The following is a 17,973-nucleotide window of genomic DNA, read 5'->3' as shown; positions in this document are numbered from 1 at the left end:
CTTTATGAAATCCTTCCAAAAAAAGGAGCATTAGACAGTCATTAGATAGTATAGGGTTTTTTTGTGCCCTTTCCTAAAAGAACATGCAATCTCTGTTTTTAAGGACTGTCAAAATGGTTCATTTTAGCCTTGCTAGTATCATTTAAAGCTAATAAAAATGGAGGCTTTTGAAAGGTGGGTAGAAGGAAACTAATGTAGATGATTTTAGAAAAGCTGACTTACAAAATCTCCGAGGAGCAAATTCATCCCAGTAGTAAGTACGTGTAACACTAATGAGTGTTATACCCATTAACATCAGAACTGATCTTTCTTCTGTTCTCTCTCCTTTTGTGTGTCAGATAAAGATGGAATAAGAACCTTGTAAAGCTGACAATAATGTAAGCTCTAAGAGGTGTTCAGCTAATTTCTGTTGAAAAGCTTTATTGATATGCATTTTCAAATTTTGTAATTGCATTGTTTTGAGACGTTCATTCCCGCACCTTCATAGTTTCTAAAAAGTTGATCCTATTTGTTTTCCTCTTGTGTAGAATATAGTTCAAAGATACTTTTTGGTATCAGATTTCTACATGAATGGAGTACAAAATACTGTTCCCATGTTAAACATTCAAACTAAAAGATGCAGAATTTGTGTTGTGGGCTGCAAGAGGGACATCAGTAAGAACCTATACACCTACTACTACTTTCACACCAATCCATGAATAAAACTTATTGATTTAAAGTACTGTTAGACACATACAAAGTAAAATAATTTAAAGAACTACAAATAACTATGATGTCAGTTGAGAAAACTAAGAGTGTTAGCAGTCAGAAGGGAAAAGAAGATTAAATGTACAATATATTATAATAGATAATAATATTCAATTTTATATGTGTATATTATATGTATACATATTATTTTAATCTGTGGCCCATAGTTTCTGCATAACAGCTCAATTTCTTATTTTCCCTTTTGCTTATATAAATAAAGAACCTTTTGCTTTTTTATTTAATTTCCTACATAAAATGTAAACTAGCATGACGTTGGGCAAAAAAAAAATATTTTTTTTTAAATTTTGAGTAATTTCTTTCAGGTTTTCTGTTGATTTCTAGCATCTTTCATGGGGCCGTCATTCAGGCAGGTTCTATAAGACTTTCCTCCTTCTTCAGGATACAAAATTGAGCTGCATTGTCACCTTTTGACCTAAGTGCCAGGTTTCCCCTATGTCAGATTATCTGAGCTCCTCAGCTCCATAGACCTTTTCTAATTACCCTCTCCCCTCAGGCTATGTCTGGACAAGTCAATGCAAGATTGCTTTCTGGTTTCTGTGTTGGGGAGTGCGTTCCTCCAAAGTTCATTTTGGATGAGCACCACAGCGGGGAAGCCTGCATACAGGGATAGGTGGGAGTGCTGCCACGTCTGAGTCACCCTCCAGCCCAGACAATCATGAGACCTGTGGTGAGCCACAGTGAGACCCAGGACATAAATTTAGACATAGCCGTAGGTTGTGAAAATTTGCCTTTTGGGAATTGACAGTTTTAGTTACAGGTCTTTTCTTGCTTGTCCTCCTGCCTACTTTCACACGAATGAACTCATAATTAAGTTATTTGTATTTATATGTTATGACCAACATTTCTATTAATCAAAACCACATCCAAATTGTTTTTGCCTCTTACGGTTTCAGGGACTGTTGAACCAGAAATTGACCAGCTGTCACGTTCAGGAATATTTTCTCCGCCCACCCCCCATGATGAGTAACATCTGAATTTCCTAGATTTTATTATGTAAAAGTAGCTCTCTAGGGTTATTTATAGAATTTTCACAGCCTAGCCAACTTAAGCACACTAACTTTTCAAATATGCCCATTTAATGAGTCTTTCAAAAGCATATATATCATTTTCATACCTATACGGTGCATTCTTGAGACACTGCCTCCTAGGTGTCAAAAACTGAAGCGCAAGTTAGGTACCTAAGTAAGATGGACTGACTTCTGCTCTTGACCTGATAACAAGACTTTGATCTCTAGCCGCAGTCCACTCAAGGATTTCTAGCACTTCCACTGCAAAATCCTGTTTGTCATCCTTCCCAGTGCAAACTGACTGGGGTCTTGCCTGCTGTGTTTTGCGTGTGCTGCCACCTCCCCCTGCTATCAGCACATCAGCCTTTCGCTGTACCTCCAACTCTCCTGAACTATACTTCTGCTTGAATACATGTTTTCTGGTCCTGGGTGCAATTCTGTCTCATTTCTGTTATTTCTATGATGAGTTTTGGTTTCTGCCTCAAAGCTGATGTGATGACTCCCAACTTCCCTGGACAAAGAGAGCAAAACGTCTTCACAAACTGTTGCATCTTGCTTGATATTTTCTTTCATTTTAGTGTTTCCTTTATCTTTACTGTCCTTTCATCCTTTTTCCAACTCTCTCTTTTAAACTTCTAAATTTTCAGTTAGATGGCAAGTGAAGAGACATCTGCTGAAGTGCAGTCATATTTGCGAGTCACACCAAGAAGCAGTAACAACAACAGCGGCAATTCTGCCCCCAGTAGCACTTTTGAACTGGGAAATACTCTTCCAAACCCTTTGTGAGACCTTGCAGGTCTCTTGGTAGAGTTCATCTGACCAATGGCAGATAGACCTCTACACCTGAGCTAGTTAGTTGTCTGGATTCCCCCTTACCATTGAGAGAGACAATCAGGTGCTCATCGGGAGAGAAACAGGCATTGCTGCTTAACGGAGACGTGTCAGATGAGCCTCCTTATACAAGAGCCTGTTTCTCTTCATCAATTAGAAGGGGAAGGCAGGGCTGCCAGCTCCATCCTAAAGGAGGGGGAACTGCTCCTTGTCTTCTGTGGTTGCTCAGGCTGCGAGTCTGTGCTCTGCATGGTGTGAGTGCAGATTCACAATGCTCATTGCACATAAAACCTGCCATTTCATCAGCAAAGATTATCTACGTTCAAGTCAGTTCTTTGATGCTGTAGGCAATATTTATCAATTTCCAAAGTACCTGTCTGTCATATACCTATCAATGTTTGTTCTGATTTTGCTAGGGAACCTTAAAACTTCTGTATCTTTCAGAAGCAACAATGTGCCCGGAATGAATAACTTTTGGCAGCACTTAGACACAGGTAAAGCAAATTTGTGGAAGCTTAGGTGCACTCTTTACTACCCATTACTTCCTTATTCTGCTCCTGGGATAGCTAAGGCCTGCCACGGGTGTAGAGGAAGTCTCTTCCAGACAAAAAAGTAGACGCTCATGCAGTCCTGCGATGTTTCAAGGGGAAAAATGCCTCAGGTAAAGCATCGGTCTCTTTGGCCTTGTATCTCCTCAGAAGGACCAACTAAATAGATAGCACGTTACTTAGGGATAGCATTTGCCTCTGTGATTGACAACAAACATTTTGGACTTTCCAGCAATGCTCAGCAACCTCATAACACGCAACCATTGGAGTGAAATGTTTCAGCTACAGCGCAGGTTTCCGAGAGCTAGAAATTATCATTCCCTGTTGAGCGTATGCCAGGGCCCTGGGGCGGCTCTAGAGCACATCATCAGTAATCTGCTCTCTCCAGAGGAGGCACGAGAACAGAGCTTTTGTCTTTTCCAGACATTGGTCACCTCTGACAGCTTCTAAAGGTTGCTTCAGCAGTGCTGAATTCCTGAGATCTTTTTCCTTTTGAAAAGAAAGTATCTTTCAGTCTCACTTACGTAGAGCTAATGCATGAATGTATATTAAGGAGATATATGTCAACAGATACATTATTTGTGTAGCAGTTAATTAAAAATAAAATCCTAGAGGATTTCATTATTTCTCACACAGGCACTCTTCTTTTTTTTCCTAGTGTCCTTGGTAGTGTATGTTGCACCTCTTAATTAGCTTCTTTCCTGGGGAGCTTTCCTTGTGCTGTAAAACTCTCAGAGTGGAGATCTTCAGTCCAAATGTAGCCACAGAGGGAGGGTGTGAGGATTTGGGAGATGCCTATGGCAAACTGGTTGTCTTCTCTGCCCCTTTGTTGTCCACAGCTCTCTGAGCAGAAGGCAAAATGTGTCCATGTGTCAGCCACAGCGCTGGTGCTGGGAGTGCTGAGAAAAGTGAGTCCAGTATTAAAATCCCAGCCTGTGAAAGGACCGGGAGGAGGTGGAAGCACACATTATCCTTTGCTGTGCCTGTGGTGGGTGACATGACCTCTGTCAGAGGGAAAGGATGGACAGTTGATGTCAGTGACATTGTAAATTATTTGCCAGGGGGTGCCTCTGGTCTCTGTTTTCAGAGAATAGCATGTTACATAAATATTATTCTGCCATGGTGAAGAGTCACAAAATGTGGTTAAGCTTGATCCTTTAAGCTTTCAAAGAGAAGTAGTTTCAAGAATAATAGTTTCCTGGTAGGATGAAGCTATGAACTGGTTTTACCTCTTTCCTTACCTTTTTTTTTTTTTTTTTTTTCGTGGTAGCTCCTGGAATGATCAAACTGTCCTTATTCTAGGTGCAAACAGATTCAGGAGTGCATGTGTGTGCTGAATGCATGCTTCAAACAACAAAAATAACACGTGAAGTTGATTTTAGCCTAAAAATGTCATTAGCTATGCCAAAACCAGATGTTTGAGTTAAGTCTCAAATACCCTAACATTTTGTTAGGTGTTAGAGATGAACATTGAGAAAACCAAGTTCAAAAGACTAGAGGAAGAATGAGCACAAGCAAATTAAAAACAAAAAGAAGAAACAGAGGGAGATAAATAGAATTAATTTGAGGAGATCCATCTTTCCCAGATTTTCTCTAGAACACACAGGATTCTCAAAGGTTCACCCCTTTGTGTTTAGTCTATCCTGTAGAAGAAATTACATATGAGTCCTTGGTTTTGCTTACTTGGTTCCTTTACAAAATTGATCAACCATTGTTTATTTTATGTTCTGTTCCACGATTTTTTGGGTGTGATGTTGGCATTATTTTATTCTGACAAAAGCAAGGGCTGCTGCCAAAGAGATTGTCATGCTTTTGCCTGGTCTGTGACAACACTTCCCTTCTGCCTTCCTTGTTCCAGGACTACCAGCCATGTGGCTGCATGCTGAGATGGATCAGGGAATTCACACTATTGAAAGCTATTCCTTTAAGTTGTTGTTGCTTTTTTTCTTTTTTTTTTTTTTTTTAATTGCTGTTTACTGCATAGCCACGTGAACATCCATGCTAATACAGGGCAGAAAGTGGGAAGATAGGAAAGGAGGACATGTTGCATCTCACAGTCATTGCAGGAAAACCGTGACTGGGGTAGCAGCCCTTACCCACAGATACTCTGCAGGTCGTGGTGCTGTTGAACTGTACTCTAAGCCCTCATGTCAAAATGGTGAGGTGAGGAACATGGGGCTTTGTGCAAGCAACCTCCTCTACCTCCTGGTTGTCCCTCAATTTATCTAATTATTTTATTAAGTTATAATTTTATGACAAAGTAGCACTAGCTACTCCATAAATAAGGTTAATAATATTAGCCTCAGTTGAACTAAGGCTGGAGGGGGTATCCTGCTCTAAATCTGACTTTGAAGTCTTCCAATCTGTTTAGACACAATTTAATCAAATTGTCAGGAAATTTCATGAGGGTGGTTTCCATAACAGAATTTTTCCATAACAGAAATTTTCTGGAAACCTTGGGAGAAAGCCAGAGAAGTGCCAGAGCATTCAGGCAGTGTTCAACTCATGCTGGAGTTATTCTTCTCTTGTGCTGTGGCTAAGGGGAGGGCAACTGAGTGAAGAGGCAGGTCTGTCTTGTGTTACTGTTTCTCAAAAAGAAAGCAACCCTGCTGAAGGCGGGAGAGCATTCCTGGTTCAAGCCCTGCACACTTTGCTGTTGGTGGGGAAAGAAAAGCTCAGTGGCATGTTGAAGAAACATGCCATCGTCATCTCCTCAATCCCTTTTTTCTGATATGCTTCCACCTCAGCAGCAGAGTAAGGAATTTTGAGGCATGTTTTCCTCTTGTGTCCTTTTCTTTTGTTTTCATAGCACATGAGGAAGGACTGTGTGTCTTACCTTAGAGAGAAGAAATAATGGGCTCAGCATCTTCGCAGGTTGCTCTTGAGGGCCAAATTTAAGATCATAGCAAAGGCAGCTCCACAGCACTCCAGCAACACAACTGTCTGCTTTTGCATAGAGTAACTCTCATGCAACACACACCTGAGGTTTCAATGCAGTACACAATCAGAATTAAGTGTGTTACTGTTCCCATTTGGTCACTGGTTAAAGAGGGATCAATGTGCTTTCATGCCAAGTAATAAAGACATTGTCGATGGCAATCACATCCTCATGCCTGGCAGTCCTACCTAGTCTTTGGCCAACCTTATTGCTGAATATTCACAAAGATCAAACTCTCATAATCTCATATCCTGTTTATGGCTATCATCCCTTTTGCATCCTTAGAAAATGCAGACCTGCCTTGTTCATGACCATCTGGAGTGCTCATTGGCCACTTCTCTCTTTCTCTCTGAAGCCCTTTTCTGTCCTGTAGACCCCATTCAAGTTACCCTTACTTGTAAATCTTTGATTATTCATGACTTTCTTTACCTGTTGTCTCTTACTTGCTTCTGAAAGATCAACCCCTGTCTTTGATCAGCCAGCGATGCCAATCACTTTGTCAGTTTTTTCAAATCCTCATTTTCTACTTTAGTGCTTTGTTCTTCACTGTTGTAAAGAGTGCTTCAAAAAGATTCAAACATCTGCATCAGCATTGCTCCTCCAGACTCCTCTCTAAAATTGTTTTTGGCTGTGATGCCTACAGAAGATTTATGGTGTGCACAATCCTCTGTCCATCTTTCTAATAAGACTGTCTCACTGTATATTTTGTGTAGTGTCTCTTGTCCTCATCTTAAATAGTACTTTCTTTGGGCCAAGAGCTCTCTTGTTGCTCTGTGTTTACATAATACTTCTCACAATGGAGTTCTGATCCATGGTAGGAGTTCTTCAACATTTAATGGCACAACATAATGAAAGTATTAATAACAAATATCTCTTGTGTGCCTGCATCACATGGTGTGGTCACAGTTTGCAAAAATTCAGTTTCCTCAGGATAACTTGTCTCCTTGCCTACAGAATGTAGGTGCAATCCCGGGCAGTCCATTTTCTGAAAGGAATGTGTTAGGAAAATATTTGAGCTTGAGTAATTCCACAAACAGAAAAAAAACCCCAGTGTTCTGCACTTTCAGAGATTTCCTACTGTGCACATTTTTTGCTAGCCCATTAATTTTGCAATCTCAGAACTCAAACAGCATGGCCTAGAGCAGTGGTTTTCCAAATTCCTTCCAGTTGTAGCATACTAACATAAACAACATTTGCATATGGATGTCATAAAAGTGACTAATGCTGGCAATCATCATACTTTATTGCAGTAATGTGACACATGTGCCTGAGCATCCTGAGAGATCTGCTCAGAGCTCACTGGTGCTGAAGAAATGGCACACCTCTTATCTAGCAGTGACACCCGCGGGGGAGCAGGGTTTGGCAGAAGCCAGAGCATGAACACAGATTTAGATGAGTGTATGAGAGAGAAGGGTACTGGCTGCTTCACTGCATGCCTCAACAGTGCTAGGTACGTGTCCTTTACCCTAAACCAGAAATCAAACTTGGGAAGTTGAACAAATAGCATTTTCTAGTTTGATAGCCAGAAAGTTCAATGAACCCCTTGCCTGCAGCTGTTGGCAAGTCAGTGGAGAGACATCTGACTCCAACTTCAGCCTTGTACCCAATCATATTTTAACATCTCAGATTCTCCAAAGAAGGCTGCAAACGCTTCCTCTAGGCAAGGGGCAGTCAGTCATGCCGTGAGTGCGAGGCTGAATGCTGCCATTTTCAGTCAAGAATTTGCAGAGTCGAGGGAATTCATCACAGTTCAGCCTTGTCAGATTTTTCTTCCACAAGATGAGGGAGGAGAGTTATGAACCAAATTACATCATCATCTAGCACAGAAACCACATTTTCATGTCTTACAGACTGGCTTTCAGAGCCTTCAGTTACTGGTCAGGCTTCCCATACAACTGAGATGGGCATGATTATGCCATGTGCAAGAGACACTGCTTCCTAGTGCCATCCCAATCTGTAATCCAACTTTTAACAAATATGTCAGAAGTATAAAGGTCTCCAAGGTAAGATGACCTCATGTAAAAGTTGTTTAAAAATAATTGGTCACCGCATAGAGTGAAGAAGGATGTAAAGCTGTGCTCCCACTGAGGGAGAAGAGAGCTGTGCTGTTGTGCTGGGCATCAGCACATCTGTGTGGACAGGAGGCACTTTAAATGCACAAGTAATTTGAAGCAGAGTTTGCATCGTAATAGCCAGAGGATAAGGCAACTACGAGACATAAACTCGGGCTGGCAAGTCCTTTTGTTTTTAATCCATGTGCATAGGTAAGTGGGCCGGTCTCCCTGTCACACAGACAATACATGTATCCTGGTTTGATGCTGCCAGTCACAATTGCGTGTAGTTCATCACCCATTTCAGAGAAACATCTCAGAACTGTCCCTCTAGGGAGTCATCAGGCACTCAGGTGAAACAGCAGCACATCATGTCCTGACCCATATTTTCACCCTGACTGGCAAATAGTGAAACCAAAACCTGGACACAGCCCTCCGATGACACAGCAGCTTTTGTGATGGGTGGCTGACATCCTTAGGTGTTCATGGCTCCCAGGGAAACATGCAGTGTGACCCCAGAGCTGGTACTGCAACTCTCCAGCCCAACCATCAACCCTGCTTTATAGCCAGCTGCAGAAGGAGCTCCATGTGCACAATATCTAACTATACAGCCCCATGGGATGTTGTTCTGTGGTAAATGCTCTGTACCACATCCAGCAATCCTTCTCTGTCTTGTATCTGGGAAGCAGGAGTCAGAAGAACACATAGTCAAAAATGTCTCTTTTCTATATATAGTACACACAGGGAAAAGGCTGTTTATCACAACCCTTTAGTACTAATGTCTGCTTGAAGTGTGTATACTTTGGTTCCTTTTACAAGCAATTGAACCAAAACATTTTCTTGGCATTTGCTTTCATTCTTCATTTCACTGCTTTATCAGAGATAGAGACAGCAGTACATTTATTTGTGTGTGATTCCCCACAGGTAATCTTCAGTTGCAGCACATAAAACTTAGTTTTCCCCAATTGCACAAGATTTCTTATTCTACAGAAAGCTGTAAATCACAGCAACAAAGACTCCTTGCTTGCTCAGTGTAGACAAAGCCCTGTGGTACTTGAAAAATTACTTTGGCTTTCCCATGTACTCCTTGTGCTGTGATTCCAAGAGCTTCATAGATTTATCCAACTTCATGCTTTCTGCAGATAACATTGATGATGTTAGGTGTGTGTAGGCCTTTTTCTCATTGTCCAACAGAACACTCTTGTTATCAAATTCAGAATGGACCTGAGCAAATATATATATTTTGTTTCTTTCATCCCTATCCTTTATCACGTTAAGCTGGAAGCAGGTGTTTTCCTTAAAAAAAGACATCGTATTGTTGCTTTCTTCACACAACCCTGAACATTACAAAACCAGTGTTATCAAGATCAGTCTTCTCAGGAACAAATCTCAGAGAATGAGCAAAAGGGCATGGTGTCATGTCTGGTAACATGTGTGCACAGTGCAGCCATCAAGAAGACAAAGGTCCACGCAACAAAGTGAGCATGATATTGTCTGGTTCACAATCCCATTTATAATTATGTGGGGTCACACACCGTAACTTAGAAGCCATTTGCTTTCAGACTTCAAGACTGCACTTGATGTGTGCATTGACTCTGAAGAGATCCTCTGCCTTAGGTGGTGGTATTTGACTTGTTAGTTTTCAGTGAATTCAAAATTTTATAGGTATTGTTGATCACCCAAGTAAACAAGAGCACCAGGAGCATTGTGGAACATTAAGGAAGAAGGCAGAAAGTTTCCAGAAAACTCTGAAAACATGAGTATTGGCTCTTTTTAAGGCACACAGGCTCTGCAGATATTGCTTAGACATCACTTCTGATCCACACAACTCTGTTCCAGGAATGGCAGTATCTTTCCCAGCCCATGCTGAAGTTTTGAGGTCCAGCTGGTTCAAAGAGAAAGTTTAACCAAGTGAAGGGGTTTCTAGATTTCATCACAAAGCTGCTTCAGAGGGCTTCCCTTCCTTGCAGTGGCAGCAATGGTAAAGGGCTCATACAGCTGCCAGGTGTCAGTGAGGCATGAGAACTACATCTAAACTGCTTCTGAAAGCCTCCTGAGTCCATCTTGGTCTCCTGTCCAGGCTGCTGCCCAGCGAAAGGCTGCTCACACTTCTGCCAGCACCAGCATCTTCTGTCATGGTGCAGGTGGGCACCTGGAATCAGAGGGAGAGTCACAAATCTTTTCCATTTAACAAGAACAAGAGTGAGGAAGACTCAGCATAGCCAGAAAGCTGGTAGCTATCTACTAGGGAAGTGGCAGCATTGTTTCAGGTCTCCCATGGTGATTCCTCCACACAGGGACTTTGAGCCAGGAGCCTGGGTACCCATGTGAACTCCCAAACCACCATAGCCTTGGTCATTCCTGTGTCTTAGCTGAGAAACATCATCTGAGAAATGGTTTCCTGATGGACATCTTGTCAAAACCAGCATGTTCCTGGGAAGTACTTAAGGTCTGATGAGTTTCATTTTTTGATGAAAAAAGTAGTTTGTCAGTTAACTCCTCACAAGCTCCAACAGGGACTCTTCTGGTCCTGAAATTGGTGCCAGATGGGCACCAATCCTTCCACCGTTGAAGGCAGCTGGAGTTGTGCCATTGACTTCAAAGGAATTAGGATCAAGACCATGAATTCATGACTGCACTTTTTATTTAGCTTTCTGAATAATTTATAAATAAAAATAGGCTGGATTCTCCCCCTCTTTCTGATGGTGAGTAAAGCTGTATTTGGTTACATTTCTTGCTTTCAAAGGAACTTTGGTGCAGTCATGAGCATCTCATTATGAAAAAGGATGTCCATAGAGGACAGATAGGAAGAAAGGAGAAGGAAATCCTCAGGCACGTTGAAGATGCACAAAAGATCTGAGATTCAAAGATGACAGATCAGAGTAAGATAGTCCTCATACTTGGAGCTGAAGGCTGAATAGCTAGAATTGTTTCAGGCGGTGTAGAGGATGCAGAAAGCATACTTATTTTTGGTGAGTTCATTTTTAATGCTGATGCATTTAGTTTTATTTTCCTTCTTCTTAGCAATTTGGACATTAGCTTGAAAAGTTTACTAGCTGCACTTTGCTCTTGAGCAGACTCTGCAGCAGACTGCATATTTTTCTGGGATTCACCAAGTCATGTGTTTGTTCTCCATCACTGCAAACCATTTTCCATCTTAAAACTGTTTGGAAAAAAAGGGAAAGAAAAAAAAATTCCCAGTTCACCACCCAAGGCTTAGTGTTTACTTCTACTGCACGCATCATTTATTTTCATTCTGCAAGATCATGATGACACGCTCATCCAAGCACATGCTGTTCTAATATGCTCCATTCCTTCAGCCTCTCAGTAAGTTAGAAGTGACATTGCTGCTAAATGAGAAAGATCTTGTAAGACAGGGGAATAGATTGCTAAGTACTGCTGCCTTTCAGGGAACCATGTTGTAGACAAAAATGATTGGCATGCTTTTTCCAGACTATACATAATTGTATACATGTATGACCCTTATTAGGAAGGCTATCTATTGTATGGTTTTAGGGGCTTCCTTCCCAGAGAACATGGTAACGTATTTAGCGAGCTTTTGGAGAAGAGAATGAGATGTATGCCTCAGCCTATGACTGGAGGAACAGCACACTTGAAGTTTGAGATGTGTCCTAGGAAAATATTTTTACAGCTATTGCTTCACGTGAAAGTGTTCAAGCAAGAGCATGCACTGTGCTTCTTGTATTTTCCGGGTGCAAGGGATAACTGCTCTCAGTCACAGCGTGGGGTTTCAGAAATCTATCTTCCACGATGGATAAACCACTTGCAGAAAATCTGTTCCACATTTGCTTATGTCTCCCTGGCAATAAATTAGAAAAGGCAAGAGTGGATTGTTAGAGATTAACACAAAAACATTGAATAATACTTAGTTTTAGCGATAATATTTTCTCTTAAACTGTGCCTTACTAATGATTCTTCATTAGAAGATGGTGCCTAGATGAATAATTGAGGTAGAATTTTGTAGCTTCTGACCAATGATTTTAAACTGTCCATAAAGAGCTGGGGAGGCTTTCTCTAAACATTTCAAAACCTGAATTTACAAAACATGTAAAAGATGAAAATTATAGATGCATTCAATATGACTTGGTTGAATAGCCTTTGGCACAACTTTGTCTGCTAACATCCCATTCATAAGCCCCTGGAACTGCTATGCATCCGCTGTACTAACATAGCCAATGAACATGTAAAGTATTAGGTAAAGTATTATGTATTTTCCCTTAACACCCATTGGGGTCAAAGAGTGTTTTTTGCTACTTGGCTACAGTAGAAGAAAGGTTGTATCCTGCATTTGACAGTAGGGATAGCAGTAAGGAAAAGGTACTTTAGCTTTCTGAAACACTGCTTTTTGGGAATGAAAATGCTTTCACAGATGCCGTCCTCTCAGGGACCTAACAGAGACAGGAGATTCTTGTGTAGTTATTCCCTTACTTAGTAACCTCACTGTTCTTCAGAACATAAATCGTAATACTAGTAAAACTAATTTAATGAGGGCATAAGAACTTAATATTTCCTGAAAGTAGAAAGTAACTACTCTGAAGTAAAAACACAGTAATAAATTCAGACTGTTTATTTTAATTGCAAAATTAGCTATGGAACTCCAAGTTGCCAAAGTTTCTCCAAGGCATAAAATAGAGATGTACATGATCTTCTCAATATTTATGAACTGTAAAGTATAAAAATTAGCAGTCCCTAGGTGAAAATATTTTCAGTCTTTCAGGGGGACATTGTGAAGAAGTCTTATGAATAATTTTAATTTTCCTTTCTGCTCTGCTCAGTGATTCCTTTCCAAAACCTTGACCATGATATTTTTTCTTACCAGTTTGTTCTGTTTCATTAAGTATGCAATAATTTGTGGGGCCTTGTAACTTTTCGCTTCTAAAAGGGGCCTGAAGTAAGATATTTCTGATCTTATACCTGTATTTGAAGAGCACCACCCTTTAGCTAATACTTTCCGTAAAGACAAAAAAAAAACCTTACATAGCAAATGAAGCATTATTTTCCTGAAAGCCTTAATAAACTGTACTTTCTGGTTCAAACTGGCTCCAGTTTAACAAAGTATTTATGCATGTGTGTAACACTGAGAATTTCCTTATTCAGAAAAGAATGGCATTTTAGTCCCATTAGTGACATTTTCGTCTGTGTGTAGTATCAAGTACACACTGAAGTATGTTGCCAAACCAGAAACAGAGCGAGGTCCTCTCTTTGGTAGGTCAGATATCAGTCAGAAATTAATCCATTGCCCAGACCCAAATTACTAGAAAGCTGAGAGTATTCAACAGCAGAAAAAGACGTACTGTCCTCTGTCTTACAGAAGACAGAACCATCAGTGAACTGCAACAACTCAGGAGCTGCTGTGGCAACCACTGTGCATCAAGGTGTCCCTTGGAGGTCTAAGCTGGGCTAAAACAATTTGCCACTACCATGGATTAGTAAACACACTGGCATATTTCTCAAGGGAGATGCAGTAAATGTTAATTATTTAAATCTGACCTAGATTCCCCATGCTTCTCTCTTGTTCCGTAATAATAAGTTCCACAGTAATAATTTGTTATTTGGACTAAAACTAGAATTAACTATGACCCACACTAGACAAGAAGTAACTTTTTCCTCACTCTCCATCCCAGCTAAGGTGTGTAAGTAGGTGCATAATGCTGCCCATTGAAACTATAGTTCATTAAATCACGTTGGGATATAAAGGGCATATCTAGTTGGTGCAGATGACAGTTTCTCTGCTGTATACCCTCATCCTTAACAGAGAAATATGCTGAAACTGTTTACAGGTAGTCCCTTTTAAACCCTCATGTATCAGGAACTGGGATGAACTGTGGTGTGTGTATGTGGGTGTGTGCGTGCAAGCATATGCAACAGAGGGAGAGAGAGAAAGTCACCATAACACATTCTGCAGAAAAATGAGGTTTATCTAGAGACTAATGAAAATATAGTTTTGGCAGCAGAGAAGTCCTGCGTGAGGTAGCTTAATGTTTGTACCTTTGTCACCCATATGGTAAAGTCTCAAGTAGAATATCTAAAATAGTTATATCTAAAAGCCAGAAGAAGAAAAAAACCTCTCCTTAGTTCATATTGTGTGGGTTGTCTGGCTGGAGGCCAATGTCATGACAGCCTGCATTATGGCAAGGAGAGCAATGTGGCTCCCTGATGAAGGTCAGCAAATTTTTAAAGAACGGAGCTTGATTACTGCTCCCTTTGTGGGAAAAGGTTGTTTGGAAGTCAACAAGGCTCTATGCACAGAGGTATTCCACATGCACCCTCCTTCACTCTCAAAAACAGACAAGATGGAGCTGTCTCCAGCACGGTTCCTCACAGCTGGGGAATGCCTTCCTGAGAAACAGGCACAGTAGCTATGTGAACTGAGGCTGGTGCATCCTTATTTCAGCATGCAGCACCCACAGGCAATAGTCACTGAGACCCTGTGAATGGTTTACTGTACTGTTTCATCCCATCTTGTGTGTGGTAGCATCCCTCAGATATTACAAGGCTTGACTTTGCAAGGTTTTGCATTCCCAGCCCCAGGATTGCAGGGCTGCTGGGAATCTTTGACTGGTTTGGCATTCCGATCCAAGCCTTATCTCTCTAAATGATGTATCAAGTTTTCTAGGACATCCTGTTGTTACAGAATGGATCTGGAGTAAAATCAGCCCCACTGCAATCTCAAGGGCATTTTACAATTTGGGCTAGCAGAACCAGAATTTCAAACATAGGCTCTTTCTAGAGGAGGGATCAAAAATGAGTGAGAAAGCTGAGTTCTCCTATTAGGTGTTGTTGTAAGAGCTACGGCCCTCCAGAAATGTCAAATTCCTGAGACTGACTGTGGGTCAGAACTTTCCATTAAGCTTCTCCTCTGGAAGCAGATCTGCCTGAAGATCAGATGACAGACACCAGAAAGCAATGCTTGTTTACATATTCAGAGTCTAAAATAAGAAATTTGTAATCATGTTTATGTTTTAAAAAGGGTTTCTGAAAGTTGTTTGTGAAAAGGCAGCACCGTTTGCTTTTGCAAAGTAGTAAGCAGAACCTTCTCTCTGGTATTCATAGCCTATTTGGGAAGTACTTTCCAGCATCCGTGGGAAAAGCTGTTTAAAAACAGTTCTCTACAAAAATAAAGTGGTAAAGATATAAAGTATTTTTTATCTTGGCAGACCGAAATAATTTTTTCCCAGTATTTCAGGAAGACTCTGACATTCCCCAAAATGTTCATTACCTTGACTGTTTTGAGGGGGTTTTCTTTTTGCCTTTAATCTTATTCTGATCTCGAGAATGACTTTGTTTATAACAATACAGGGCTATTTTTTATCACTCCATGTTTAGATGCTAGCTCTCTTATTGACCTTTTTAACTAGGTTTTGCTTTGAACAAAAAGTAATGGATTTTGTTGTTTTAAAAAGAACAGCTTTTGTGTTAAATTGGATTCTGTCCAGTGGGATTTATACTCTAATTCTTACAAGAGAAATCAGAGTTTTGATATTAAGAGCTTGAGCACTTCATTGTCCGTATGGAGCATTTTATAAAATCAGGAAGTTCTAAATTATTTTTTAACTCTATATTATCTCATGTCAAAGAGCTAAAAGTTTTGCTGCTTGCTGTTGACTAGTAAAGTATTTCCTCACCCACTGCTGTAGAAAAGAATCATGCATATTTGATGTCTTTCTCCTTTTCTCCTTAATGTTTCAAATAATTCAGCTACACTATCTCCATCAATTGGGTAAGAAGAGCTGTAACACCTACTTAAGGGAGAGGAACCATCTGGTTTCCTTGCAACTTGGAGCCTGCTGGCAAATATTAGGTTGTACCAATATAGAGCATGATGAAGTGGGAAATAATGGGCGTTCTTTAAGAATCTGAAATGGAATCAGCTGTTATTGGAAAAAATTGGCAGGTGCAGTGCCCTATGCTGGCTGTAAGCATGGTCTCAAGTTGGAGAGTGCAGCTGGGAAAATGGCCTGCTAATTGAATGGTTGCAGGACTCCCAGCAGCTCTGACAGTAGTGGAGCATCATTAATTGGAGGCTTGTGGTTGACTTGGTGGAAGCTGTTGCAGAATGAAGGATCCTGCAAATTGATGTTTACTTTCTAGGTGTTAGTGGGTTTATCGACTTGTTACTCAGGAGTCCTCGTGGATTCAGAAGTGCTTTCAAATTTAGGAGGACAGGCATAAGGCTGGCAATATCTATTTCTTATTTATATTTAGAGAATGGTGACAGTGGTTGGCAGTCATAAAAACTACTCAGTTACACATTTGTTTAACTGCACAGTTCTATAGTTATCTTTCCCATCTCTCTCATTTTCCCTTTTATTTTCACTTGTATTTGATTTCTAAATTGGCTTGGCTTGGAGCAGCAACTATTCCTTTTTTTTTTTTTAGAGCCTGAGAAGACCTTGTCCTCAACTGATTTTTTTTTTTTTTGATGCAGCTATAATTCATACAGTGGTTATAGAAACAAAAATAGCCTGGTTTTGGTCCAGAACAGTATTACATGCACCTCTGGTTTATGTGGGTCTCAGAACAGCATTGTATGCAAAAGCACGTATGCATTAGCCATGGCTCCCTTTTTCATATGTTGTTTTTATTCATTAAATGCAAACATATTGTGGTGCATTCTAGTTTAATATAAAGGTCTGTTGGGAAATTGTGGCATTTTCCCTAAGCTGTTAGCACCCCTCAAGGGAAGAGCTATTGGCAACGAATACCGTGCAGAAAGATCTGCTGACTTCAGAGTGCACTTCATGCATCATCAGTGACTGTAGCACCCCTATGGACCTAAAAACTCTCCAGCTACATAAGGCATAGCTTTTCTGTATGAGTTAAGGTGGCTAGGAGGCAAGAGGTTTCAGCAACAGGGTTGTCCCACCCAATATGTGGCATTTATAGGCACAGGGTTATCTGTGAGTGTGGATTGACTGAGAAACAATGGGCTGAAAACTGGCCTGAACATCCAGGTGCTCTGCTGTCTCCGTGGGCTGTAGGACAAGTTTTAAACCCTTTGGGAGGACTGGTGAGACTGGGCTCCTGAGAAAGTCTTCCAGTGGCCATCATACTGCTCCCCAGGTGAAGTGATACAGCTGAATAAAATTACTTCAGTTTGCATCTGCTTTGGATAACCTGTGCTGGGGGGAGGCAGGGAGATGAAATTGGAAGGATTCAGAAGCCGTACCCCTGGATTGAAACCCTTTGTATGACCCTAGGTGTCAAGCATAAGCCTACGATGAACCTGGGAAACTGATGGAGCTGCATCAGGAGCATGATGGAGCAAGGAGCTGATGGAGAGGCTCCTGCTTCCTTCCTCTAACTGTGCCTCTGCAGCCTAGGGCAAGCTCTTTTGGCGAATGCCATTTATTAAATGTCGCAGCCTGATGTGCACCAATTTGCAGTGCCTGGTTCTAGTCTAACTCTCCTGGATGCTTATTCTGACTCTCTTGTGATTTTTCTGTCATTAAGAAGTGGATGGAAATAATTTGCCCAGCTTCAGAAAATTAAGTAAACTGGGCATGTTCCTGGAGCTCGACAGTAACACTGTGTTGTGTCACGGAAGGTTTGGGGCAGGTTATGGGGAACAAAGTGTGCTGGTGTGCCTCCTGGGGACCTGCCTGGCTGACTGAGAGGTGGTGGACTAATGACAAAACCAGGCTGTTCAGGGACAATAAAAAAGCCCAGGCTGGTCCAGAAGGTGCCATCAGTAAGCTGTGACAGGCCATCGACATCCCCCCTTCTTTTCTGTATTTTTTCTCTTTTTTAAACTTTTTCTTTTCCTCCGCACACAGCTCAATGAATCCGCCAAGCAGCTCATCGAGATG

The 17,973-nt window shown here is 41.0% G+C and overlaps 1 protein-coding gene across 1 annotated transcript in view; it reads left to right on the top strand.

Moving 5' to 3' along the window:
- The window catches only part of SH3RF3 (SH3 domain containing ring finger 3), a gene marked incomplete at its 5' end in the record, with an annotated part of 80,477 nt that overhangs the window by 12,473 nt on the left and 50,031 nt on the right, over positions 1-17,973 (top strand). Inside the window, one exon of the mRNA XM_010073847.1 lies at positions 17,941-17,973. This exon is cut by the window's right edge and continues 273 nt beyond it. Coding sequence (XP_010072149.1) covers positions 17,941-17,973 — 33 coding nt within the window. The remainder of the gene's footprint in view (positions 1-17,940) is intronic.

The sequence above is a fragment of the Pterocles gutturalis genome, unplaced genomic scaffold, assembly GCF_000699245.1.
Source record: "Pterocles gutturalis isolate BGI_N339 unplaced genomic scaffold, ASM69924v1 scaffold37192, whole genome shotgun sequence".
In the NCBI taxonomy this organism is placed as follows: domain Eukaryota; kingdom Metazoa; phylum Chordata; class Aves; order Pterocliformes; family Pteroclidae; genus Pterocles; species Pterocles gutturalis.
The sequence above is the reverse complement of the archived record's forward strand: the minus strand, read 5'-3'. Positions and strand labels throughout refer to the sequence as shown.